The sequence below is a fragment of the Mesocricetus auratus genome, unplaced genomic scaffold (genome assembly GCF_017639785.1).
Source record: "Mesocricetus auratus isolate SY011 unplaced genomic scaffold, BCM_Maur_2.0 Super-Scaffold_100676, whole genome shotgun sequence".
In the NCBI taxonomy this organism is placed as follows: Eukaryota; Metazoa; Chordata; class Mammalia; order Rodentia; family Cricetidae; genus Mesocricetus; species Mesocricetus auratus.
The window spans coordinates 34705240-34717674 of NW_024429266.1; the positions used below are offsets into that span (position 1 = coordinate 34705240).

The window sequence follows — 12435 nt, forward strand, 5'->3', positions numbered from 1 at the left end:
TAGGGAGGAAAGGGTTTATTTTTCTTAACACTTCCCTACCACTGCTCATCATGAAAGGAAGTAAGACCTGGAGGCAGGAGCTGATGGAGACTCCATGGAGGAGCGTGCTTACCAGATCCCTCCTTTTGTCTTGCTCAGTCTGCTTTCCTGGCACCCACCAGCCCAGGGGGGGCTGGGCCCTCCCACATCAATCGCCAACTAAGAAAATGTCCTACAAGTCTGCCTACAGCTAGAACTGATGGAGGCATTTTCTCACTTGAAGCTCCCTCCTCTTGAATGACTCTAGCTAATGACAAGTTGACTTAAAACTAGCCAATTTAATGCCTATGATTGTCTATTATAATGCTTTATATTGTCTATATAAGGCAGTAACAAGGCAAAACAGTTAAAAAATTGAGTCAAGCAAATGAAATGTCATTTTACACCTCTAATTTGGCATAATTTAAAATAGCAACTGTTGGCACCAAGTGCACCAGTAGAAACTTACACACAGTCTATATAAGTATGTAAGCTTTGAAAAACAGTATTGGTACCATCTCCTGAAGCTGAGTAATGTTATACCTTACAGCATGAGCATTTGTTTACTGGAGTGAATGTACAGACATACATGCATCCTAGAGAAAAATCTCTACAGGCATGTCTATAGTAACCGAGAGAGAGGAGGGAAGTAACTCAAAACTTTATAAAATAAAATGAGTAAGGTGTAATATAATCATATATCAGTTTATTCTCAACTTAAGAAATTACAAAAGCATTTAAAATCAGAAATAAAATAGTAACAAAATAATGATGTAAAATAGTCATGGTAGACCATATCTGAAAAATTGTATTTAATAAATGCTTACAAAATTATCTGGAATGTAGCAAGCTTTTTTTTTTTACATTTATGGAACATTTTGTGTGTGTGTGTGTGTGTGTGTGTGTGTGTGTGTGTGTGTGTGTGTTGCCCAAGAAACATAGCACATGTATGTAGGTCAGAGGGTAACTTGCCTGAGTCAATTCTCTCCTTCCACCAGGGGATTGAACTCAGTCCTTAGGCTTGGCTGCAAGTGCCTTTACCAACTGTGCTATCTCAGGTTGCCAACAAGCATTTTCATAATGTTACAGGTGTTGTTGAACTTCACACATAAAGAATTAATTTCTTTGTATGTCTTTGAGGAAACTAAACTAGGCACAGCCTATTCCTGTATGACCCACAAGTACTTCAACATACCCTCCATATACTCCCTTACTTGAGAGCCAGAAACAGGGAAATGTTGGCGGCCAGATGAGGCTACATCGTGAGTTCCAGGTCAGCTTGACAGTCTAGGCTACAAAGCAAGAACTATCTAAAAGGAAGCTGGGGGGAGGGAGGCTAAAAGGAATGCTCTTAAAATCCAGAGTAGTAGTTCCTTCTGGACAGAAACTGCTTGTAGTAAGCTGGGTTCATTCCATGGTAGTGATATTGTATTTCTTTACATCTTATTCTTTACATCTTATTTAAGCACATCAATTCAGAATGAATCCATTTGAAATACTCTGGCTGGCAACACTGTCATTGAGAGTGTAGCCTATAGATTTAATGATAAAGTAGAAGGGGGAAGGCAGCCATACTCACATCCCACCTCTACTTCAAAGCCTTATATGATCCTCGTTATGTAGGAATGACGTTTTCTCATATGGATCCTTCATGAATACCTCCTTTAGTCTTGTCTTTGTATCCTGTATTGTTCTCACTGGTATAAAGGACTGGCGCCCATGGCATTTCCTTAAGTAGACTTTAAGCTTTTCCAGGGATGCTGCCGTCCTTAAGTTGACTGGTTTTTCACATATCCTGGATATATAAGTTAAAGGTGACTTTTAAAAGATAAATTCAAGCCTGGTGGTGGTGGCGCACACCTTTAATCCCAGCACTCGGGAGGCAGAGACAGGCGGATGTCTGTGATTTCGAGGCCGGGCTAGACCGACAGCCTCCAAAACAATACAGAAAAACCATGTCTGGTAAAACCAAAAATAAATAAATAAATAAATTCAGCTGGTGAGTTGGCTCAGCAGGTTCAAGCACTTGCTGCCAAACTTGATGAGTCCCATCCCCAAGACTCACATGGTAGAAGAGAACCCATTTACACAAGTTGTCACCAGACTAGTATACGTTCAATATGGCCATGCATGCCCACATACATACATAAATACATACATATAGGAAGATTAATTTGTGATGTTTTTCTTGTGAGTTTAAAGACTATATTGCCAGAATATTTATTTAAATCCTTAAATATATAAAAGAATCAGGAAGATAACAACCATTTCAATAACTAATTCAAAGAAAAATATACATAGGTAAAGAATACTGAAACGGGTGTACAAACAATTACAAAATCAGTTCGCAATCACAGGGCATTAATCAGTCACACATAATTCATCTTCATCGTTGTGGTCAAGAATTTCAACAACTTAAGAGTTATAAAATAGCCTAGAGTTTCCAAAAGAATGCGCTGGGGTTTCTGAAAGTACTAGATAGGATACCAGTAGTGCTTCTTTACCTCATTCAGAGCCCCCAGAATTTTCCCTGACCTATACAAACCATGTGCACACCAGCTGTTAATTCAAAATAGAATAGAATAAAAAGATAAGTAAGTGCACTACTCTTTGCTGCCCTTTGGGGATGTCTGTGGAAGGGGATTTAAAGGCAACAGTAAGGGGCTTTTCTGAGGAGAGTAGCAGACCGAAAGGGAAGGTCGCTTTAATTTTACACAGGGTGAGACAAGAATGTTCATTGTGTCTCTGAGGCAAGAGTCGGAGAGAGTGATAGAAAAGGCAGTGTGGGTGTCTGGAAGGAATCTCAGTGAAAGTAGTGGCCCCACTAAGGGTCATCATCTGGATTTGGGAAGAAGGGAGGGTCTTTTCCTGTGGGTAGGTAAGATTTTTCTTTGACAGTAATTTTTATTAGAGGTACTCAGCTCAATATACATAGTCCACTCCTTGTTTGAGATGACTGGTCACTCACAAATGTAATGCAATGTGAGCAACTCTGCATTGTTACACTCTAGATGAAAAACCACTACATGCTGAGTTTGTTTTAAAACTTAATATAAAGAATTTTCATCAGAGGTACACAATTACAGATACTTGGTTTTGCTAATTTTAAGACATCATAAAGTTTATGGTAACTACATCTAAGAATACACTTTGACTTGTACTTTATTTCAATACTACTTTCAAATATTTATTTAGTTTTATGTATTGGCATTCGTATAAAAGAGCACATCATGGTCCAAATGCAAGCCAGAACAAACAAATTCTAGGCTTTAAAACACTGTACTGTTTTGTGCAGTTAAAAACAAGGCAGAATCAAGAACAACTTCCTCAGTCTTAGAATAATTGAGAAAGAAACCTCAAAAGACTCACGATGAAGATAATGTGCATTTGAAAGTAAACATTTTATTCTTTACAAATTTTACTTTTTTATGGTTAATGTCAGTAAACATGGTTCTTCAATCTTTAATTTTGTATGTAAAATAAAATATTCTTAGCATTTCTAAGTTAACTTGTTTTTCAAATAAAGTCATCACTACCATATTAAATTACATGGAGTTACTGAGTCATGGACTTAAAATTAGTGGCACAAATCACATATATGCAGGGTAATGTACCAAATGCAGTGTTAGGTAAGTGCACTATCAGCTGTATATAAGAGGTAGAACCTTAATCATTGTGTTACAGAAAGATGAGGAAGACTGTAGGTGGACCCTGCTTAGTCAGTGATGGTGCCAGTAAGTGTGTCTCATGAACCTAACAGCAAGTGGGGAAGATGCCCAGTCTTTAGGCAGTGATCTTATTGGCCCTTGTTTTACACATACTATAGGAATTCCAGGAAAACTGAAGGGGTTTGGCCAGTTGCTTATTATAAATGCTGTCTATATCATTTTTTAAAAAAATCTCTGAATAGAGAAATATAAATTTCTAGTCTCGCAGCCTAAGAAAGAAACAAGCAATGTCTCTACCATTCTGAGTGTAAGTTGTGAAGTTGGTAGCTTCACTTTTGTGAGAGTTCAGGGTAGTATAGGCTCTTTATGATTCGGGGAGCACTTGCCCAGTGCATAGATGCATTCAGTGCCCACACTGACCGCTAATTCTAGTGCATTGTACATTTAACATAATACTTTAAATAGATATACCTTAAATTCTGGTTAAATTACTAATCTTGAATAAGGCTTATTACAAACTGATAGACTGGAAAGGCAGAGTTTCTGTGTGTTTGTTTATATAGTAGGTGTTTAAATTTGGGACAATTCCAGTCCTTCAGTGTCAATAAGTGATCAGAAGTAATGTTGTAAAAGTTACAATAACTGTGACTGCTCAGTTCTAAACCTTACAGTAGAGTATACATTTCCTGAATCTACCTGGGCATTTACAAGATAACTCAAAACAGTAACAGAGAAGAAAAACCATATCAAATAAACAGTTTCTCCCAGTGAACTGGAAATTACCCTGATTTAGACTGGGGATGGCAGAATGAACCCTCTGATTCCACATGCATGGGTCTATTGAGGTGAATTGTTTGTTTCAGGTAATTTCATGTATATCTCAGGGTTTGGGGCTTGTTTGTTTTGTTTATATCTCTGATAATTTTGAGAATTTAGGAACTGCTTATTTACAATAGAGGCAGGACCATTCAGCAGTATTTCCCTTACTCCTATTATCAAAACAATAGCCATGTAAAAACTAGCAGTGCCATTGGCAGATACTGCAAAAATACATGTACTTATTTCAACTTCATTTTGACCTTAAAACCCTGCGTTTTAGTTGGGGGCTAGACAGAATGCTGCCCATTCATAAACACCGTCCACTTTTCACATAAGAAAACCTTTAAAACATCACTTCAAAGAGAAAAACATCTGATTTCTATGATATAAACATATTTGCAGTTATCAACTGTCAGCTTTTAGAAATACAAACTAAGCGTGTAGAACTAATATTTTTGTTAATGTTTCATATTGTTACATATTTGGTTATAAAAATTCTAGCTGGGCAGTGGTGGCATACACCTTTAATCCTAGCACTTGGGAGCCAGATTCAGGCAGGTCTCTGTGAGTCCTGGGCCAGCTTGGTCTACAAAGTGAGTTCCAGGACAGTCAAGCTATACAAAGAAACCATATCTTGAAAGCAAACTAACAAAAATCTCAAAAATGTTATTTCAGTAATATACTTCTGTTTCTTTTTTTTTTTTGTAAAACACCAAATCTATATTTACATCCACATATAATAACATAACTTTAAGCTGAAATATATCATAAATAAAGCATGTCTACAGTCTGACAACTTAAGTATCAACAATTAAAATAAATCAAACTGGAATGAAATAAATACATTAACAAAAATCCAACGAATTGTACCTCTATCACATGTACTGTTGCCTCAAAGGGAAGACACACAAAGCCAGTAGTATCCCAAGAGTTAATACTGATGACAAGAACACACTGTGAAGTACAAAGGGCTGTTTAAAAGCAAAAAAACAAAAAAAACAAAAAAAAAAACTGGAATTTTTATGCATTCAGAAAATGTAACTAGAGAAATCCGAAAGCCCCCAAAATTTCAGCATTACACCATTGACTTGTTTTCTAATAGATTTGGTGATTTTTTTTAATACAGGTGTCATTTTGCCCCCTATTGTATATAACCTCCCCCTCAAAATTTACATTTATCATCTCTGCGAGCTTCCTGTATACTCGCTGGATTTAGGCAAAGATTGAGTCAATCATCTTGCAAATGTGTTAATTTTCAAAAATATGCTATAAAAGTGTAGAGGCTAAGAAAACAGTCTAGATTATGTACATATGGCTCCGCTTGTGGACGGGAACAGGCTCTAGTGTACACGGTTCCTGATACAAACGCACTGTCTGCAAAAGCAGACACATCTCAACCCAGCTCTCCCTTCAACACAGGAGGTACAGTCTCCCTAGGGACCTCACACAGGTCTCCCGAGGACCCCATGTCACACAATCAAAGTAGGGAGCAGTCGGGTTCTTTGAGCTCTTCACCCTTTTGTCCTACCAAGAGGGGTAGGGCAAGAAAAACGAGCAGTGCAAACTTTTGAAACAGTTTCTTAATAAAAGATTTTGGGTTCGCTAAACCCATGAACTGTTGAATAAACTCAAGGCATCAAAGGAACTCAAGTTTAAAATGCTGAGTGAGCCAGCTGGTGGCTGTCACCCTCAATCCCAAGCTGCCTGTGCGCTGAGGAAATCACCCTGGCTGTGACAGGCACCGGGAGACAAGGGTACAGCAGCTTTCTCTCCTCCCAGGAGGCTCAGCCAGCAGCTCCTCACCAGACTCAAGGTGTCTCCACCTCATACCAAGACTCCAGACACAAACTAAAAAAACTTCCTCAAACCTTTCACTCCCTTTAAAATTGCTTCCCAGCATGCGATTCACACAAGGAAATTTGGCGTATTTATCTAGACTTAACTCAGACAACTCTCCAAGAAACTGATCTTACAACAGACATCAACAACTGAGATAGCTCCCATGAAGCCTGGCTGGTCCACTCAACATCTGCCCCTCTAGGACGGTGGCTTCTCTGTAGGCTCACTAGCTAGAAGCACCACAGGCCACCCCGAGGCAGGATGCTGGGGCTCCAGGACAACCTGCAGACACAGGAAGACATCTATCTATCTACCCTCCTCGGCGACTCGCTGACAACAGCTGACTAAAAGGTGCCAGGTTCAGTGCTGCTGACCTCAAGATGCACAGCACACCTTCAGAGTGTCAACACTTCCATCAACAATTTTGTTAAGACAAACAATAGATTGTAGAGGACTCAACATAACACAGAGCAAAGAGAATTTGCTTTAAAACATGTTTTAAATGAAAGAGCATAAAGAAGCAGAAACTGCTCAAAACATTGAGCTCCACGAGGGAAAGAAATACACACAGTATGTACTTAGGCAAGTTTACAACATAGGTATTTACAATGACCTGAGGTGCGAGCATAACGTCGGTCCCCTCCCTCCCCATCCCACCCCAGTGACTTCTTTTCAGCAGCGCTCAAGTATGCAAAAATGTATTTGGTCAACTCTTTAAAAAAATATTTAGGGACAAAGTAGATTGCAGTCCCCATTTGTGTACAGCCCAACTGCTCCCACTAGTTTTTATTGCTATTTGGTACAAAAGTTAACAGAACTTTAGAGGATGTAGTGTTCCTTCTCTGCTCTTGGAGTCTATGTACAATACAGTCACAGCTTCTTCAGTAGCTATCACCACGCGCTCGCACAAGATGAACCAAAGTGTGATTCCGTGGGAAGTGTGTACTTGCATCTGGCGAGACCTTTTCCCCAAACTCAGAAATCAAGTTTTTTTGTCATTTGGTCGATAATGTGTATTTCCCACACAGTTCTCATAGCTTCTCTTCTGCAGCATGCTGTTGGATAGGTGCTGATAGGACACCGGCCTCTTTCCTTCAAGGGCTGGGCTGGCTCCTGCATGTCCCACAGGTCCACAGGTATACAGAGGTCCAGAGGTGCTACAGGGCTTCTGCACAGTCAACACACTGGGCGACTCCACCTCCCCAGGGCTCAGGAAACGGGCTTTGGGGAGCAGCACAGGCGATGGACGCACATACTCTGATGGTAATAGCGAGGTGATACTCCTGGCCACATGGTACTTGGGGAGCTCAAAGCCCCTTCTGCCGTTGGGCCCAGGATGTTCTGTGTCCAGGGCCACCACACTGGATTTGAGTCTTTTTGGATGTGGCTCACTGACCTCTGCTACGGCACTGCCAGCATTCCGATGGCAGTAGTAGTCTCTTCCTTGTGACACCCATGGGCCATCCACCTTCACAGAGTACTCGATGGAGCCGTTGCCATTACTACTGCCGAGGGGAGACTGAGATGGGGCAGCTGGCAGGGCCTTGGGCTTCAGCTCGGGTCTCTTCACCTTCTCTGTAGCAGCAGAGACGCCGCCACCTTTGGGAAACAGCTCTGACTGCTGCTGCCTGGCGGCCCCAGGACTTCCGGCACTAGGCTGTGACCTGTGTGACTTCAGGTTACTTGGGGCTAAAGTGCTGTTGTCTGGCCCTGATGTCTGGGGAGCTTTGTTCGGCCCCGAGGAGCCCTGTCGGACCTTCTCCGGGTGCAGGGACTTGGCCTGTGATGAGAAGGCAGGCTTGACCTTCGACTTGTGCAGGCTGGACAAGGGAGGCACATCTTTGCCCAGCAAGGCAGGAGGACAGCCTGTCCTCCGGTTCCTCATCACAGACTTGCTGCTGCAGTTCTTGTGGGTGTCAGGGTTGTACCTATGCTCCAGTCTCTGGTGCATCAACAGAACTTCTGGATAGTAGGTCTTAAAGGTACAGAAGGGGCAGGAGATGCTGGGAATGAGACACTTATTCAGGGTGATGGCAGGAGAGGCGTGGAGTAGCCCAAGGGATAGATTCAAAGGACTGTCCTGGCAGTCAGCTTCCCACTCCATCTTCTCCCTATGGCCGGCTTCCCGTGCCAGGGGTCCGACCCCCTCTAGCTTGCAAGCAGGGCTGCTGGCCTGAGGGTCACCTGCTGCTCTCTTCTTTGTCGTGTCCAGATAGGCAGGGGCAGGGCTCTTTCGCACTTTCTCGCCATCACTGGCTGCATGTTTATGGAAATCCTGAGTATCCTTGTGTGCTGGTGAGAGGACAGTGCTGCTCAGAACACTCTGGAAGACAGAAGGCATCTCCTTCAGCTGCTTGGCAGGTGGGCTGCCCTTACCATCTTTGGCACCATCAAGAAAGCGCTTTAAATTTTTGGTCTGCACGCTGTTGGCAGTTAGCAGTACTTCCTGGGGCTCCTGGCTCCGGCCTTCGCTTTTGGCCTCCGTGGCAGCATCCACCAGCTGCTTGTCCTTGTGATGTCTCTCCAGGTGGTACCTCAGAGACGTCTTCTGGGCTGCGGCATACTCACAGAATTCACATTTGTATGGTTTTTCACCTGTATGCGTTCTGAGATGAATATTGAGGTAATAGTTTGAACGGAAAAACTTGCCACAGTAACTACACTCTCTCGACGACGTGAGGGGCTTTGCTTTTCCTCCATCATCATTTTTATCCAAATGGAGCCCTTCAGTGACGCCATCCTCAGACCCGTCTTCAGAGCCCCCTTCTCGGTCCACGGCCCCACCTTCTTCCAGAGGGGCAGCAAGGTCTGGGGAGCAAGTCCCAGGCTGTCGTCCGTCCACAGACATGGTAGGAGATGGGGCATCGGCCCTCCTGTCCTTCCTGTGCACCCTGGAGTGCAGAACAAGCTGGTGGTAGGTCCTGAAGGCTTTACTGCACTCAGAGCAGTGTGTGGGCTTCTCCTTGCTGCTGGGCACCTTGGGATCACCATCCCCAGAAGGCACTTCACTGTTGGCATGTCTAGGCTTCTCTTTGTCTTGGGAGAGACCTGGACAACTGCTTCTATTTGTTTTGGACTTTCCAGAACCTTCCGACTTGCTCCCAATCCAAATTTCTCCAAGTTCCTCTTTCTCTGAACACGAATCGTCATTGTCCGTGCTCCCTTCCTGGCCTGACTCCTTCACCTCTTCTTGGGCAATGGCCACTTTCCCTTTGGTGGCCAGCTGCCATGCCTGGTAGGTGGTGAATGGGTCAAGCTGAGGTATACAGGTGGTGGGCTTCACTGGAGTCTCCGGGTGGGATCTGGGTCTCAAGTTCAAAAACTGCAGCAGCTCTTCCCTTGGGGGCGTGGGTCCCTCCTGCTGGACATCAGGGGCTGTGCTAGGGGCACTGGAGGCAGTTTCTTTGGCATGAACCTTACTGTGCTCAATGAGGCTCTGCTTATTTGGGAAGAGGAAGCCGCAAACCATGCAGATCTTGTAGGGAGAGGAGATGCTCCCAGCTACATGTGCCTGGACTACTTCATTGATAGTCATAGGACTCTCAAGGATCTGCTGCAACTTGCTCCTGGTGCCAGACTTGCCATTGTGTGTCCGCATGTGGTTCTTCAGGAACCATGGCTCCTTGAACCGTCTCCCGCACATGCTGCACCCGTATGTGAAGGAGTCCTTGTGTTTCTTCATGTGGCTCTCAACGTCAAAAGCCCCTGGGAACGTCTGCCCACACACATCGCAGCTCAGCTCCTCGTTCTCTTTGCAGTTCTTCTCCTTGGACGCTTCTGCTGGCACCTGGCCTTTATCAAGAGGACTCAGATACTCAGCCTCCACCCGCAGGACGGCCGGCTCGCAGAGGGTGGGTCGGTGCTGCAGGAGCACGTGCTGACTGAGGTCCTCTGCATGAGAGAAGGCCTGGCTGCAGAACATGCAGTCCAGGGGCATGTGCCCTTCAGCTGGGGTCATGCTCCTCTCCGGAGCAGCTCGGAAGGGGACTGAGGCTGGCCCTTTGATGGACACAGCATCATCCACCTCCATCTGGGTACCCAGAGAGCTACCAATGACTTCCGGCCCATCCATGTACATGAGGAGGGATTGAGTTGGCATGTTGCCTGCCCCTTCAGGTCTACTGGAGAATCTCTGGGAGTTAGAATAAGGCCACTTGTGAGACGTCACACAAACCTTGAGGAACCTGGGCTTGTAACTAAAGTTCAGAGGGGAGTGTACTCCAGACTCTGGGGAAAGCTCAGTGATGGAGATGATGGGTCTTTGCACAAACACAGTATCCCAGCTGCCCAGTGCTGTGATTCAGATGTGAGTCAGCACCAGGGCACTAGTTCCGTCTGTCTTCATTGGCTGAGTGGCTCATTTGAGCAAGACGCGGATCCCGGCAATGTGAAGACAAGGGACTTCCAAAGTCTGCGGCCGTCCGGCTGCACCGCCCGGCCGCGGGCTGAACCAGCGGCAAGGGCAGCGCGGCCTTTGTGCGTCCGCCGCGGGGCCCGACGGCGCGGGGCCCCGGACGGGGCCGCTCCATGCCCGCTCCATGCCCGCCTCCCTATACTTCTGTTTCTTAGAAGCAATATAGATATAACAGAGAAAAGCTGATCTAATCAGTTTATAATTACATAATTCCCAACTGGTTTATAGCCTTCTATTTTAGAACTTCAATTAATTTATAACTGCCTTATTTCTAGAGACACTGCTGGGTAAAAGCAAGCTGATTTTGTGTTATGAACAGTGCTCACTTAATTCATGTATGATATTTGGGAAGAGTTGTCAAATTTAGAGAAATTACTATAGCTTTATTCAGTTAAATTTAAATTTTATATGATATTCCTGTTAGACACTAAAGTACAACTGGGTCACTAAAATTGATGTCTGGATGTAAAGTGAAAGTTTGCTTTCCAATGTTACATTTAAAAAATTCCCAGAATTGTTTTGTGAAAGATTGTTCATGATATCAACTATATTGGTACATTAGAGTTTTCTCTTTTTCACATTAAGACTTTGATAGAGTCTGTAGTTAATTTGTTGGTCAAGGTGGCAATGTCAGCTATCCAAGTTTATGTGCTGAAAGTCTGTTTAAAGATAAGAAAGCATAGGACTTAAAACTCCTAAATAGATTTTCATTTGAACGCTTCGTGAAAAAAAGCATTTAAATAACGTGAAGCATTCTGTAAAAGCCAGTCGTGGGGGTGGGGCAGGCGAAAGGAAGAGTTTGGGAAGAAAAGCAGAGTGTCCTGGGAGAGCTGGCGGGCTTTTGTGTTGTATCACACACCACCTCTTATCCAAACATCATACAGGGTTTTCTTTTTCTTAGAAAAGAAAATAGAACAACTCAAAAAATGAGTTCATGGTCTTGAACAAATGAGATCTGAGCAAACGCAAAGCAGTTACACATTCATGAATGTGTATAAGTTAATGGTGTCAGTAACATCAGCTTGGTATAGGACATGGTCGAGGTCAGGATTCAAGGGACTGGCTGTCCCTGACAGGTTCCAGAGTGATGGCCTGCTCTTTTCACAACTGTAGATTTCAGGCTCTTCTCTGTGAAAACCTACTAAATAGTTTGTAAATTTCTTTCAGGAATTTATATGCAAACTGGGGGATAACTGACACTGAGCTAGACTTAAAAGATTTGAATTAATGAACCTATAAGTGAAAGAAAGTGGCCAGCAGGAAAACCAGGGACTTGTTTAGAATGGGCACATGTCCTGACAATTCATGAGTCAGTAAGGCACAAGTAAGGAGATAGATGTCTCCAGTGACAGTTTTCTTTGCATTTCCTTTATGTGTAGTGAAGTCTTGGGAAATACTTTTGAAGTAGTAACCACCTGTGTTCAGGATTGATATGACCAAGTGGTAATAGCTGCATGCGTGTAATTGCCGAGATTCAGAGATTAAAATGACCAACTCTGCCATTTCAAGAACTCAGCCTCTTTGCCTTGTGTATGTTGAATTTCTGATTGCAGCTTAATCTATACTTGAAAAACAACATGGGGAGACTTTACAAGGAACATGGTTTGTATGGCTTGACCCCAACTCTAGAAACCTTAACCCCAAGAGATGATGTTATTATATTACCATATTCTAAAT

General features: G+C 43.5%; 2 protein-coding genes across 8 annotated transcripts in view; one reads left to right on the forward strand and one right to left on the reverse strand.

Annotated features, from left to right (window-relative positions):
* Ralgps2 (Ral GEF with PH domain and SH3 binding motif 2) overlaps positions 1-12435 on the forward strand; it is a 136796-nt gene that overhangs the window by 91592 nt on the left and 32769 nt on the right. The window lies entirely within an intron of this gene.
* On the reverse strand, positions 7099-10809 carry LOC121136978 (zinc finger protein 217-like). The gene has a single exon (XM_040738636.1). The coding sequence runs from the start codon at positions 10441-10443 to the stop codon at positions 7327-7329; it is 3117 nt and encodes a 1038-aa protein (XP_040594570.1). The 5' UTR covers positions 10444-10809; the 3' UTR covers positions 7099-7326.

What these genes read in the sequence shown, in the direction of transcription:
- LOC121136978 (XM_040738636.1), bottom strand. Translation starts at nt 10,443, where the DNA reads ATGCCAACTCAATCCCTCCTCATGTACATGGATGGGCCGGAAGTCATT.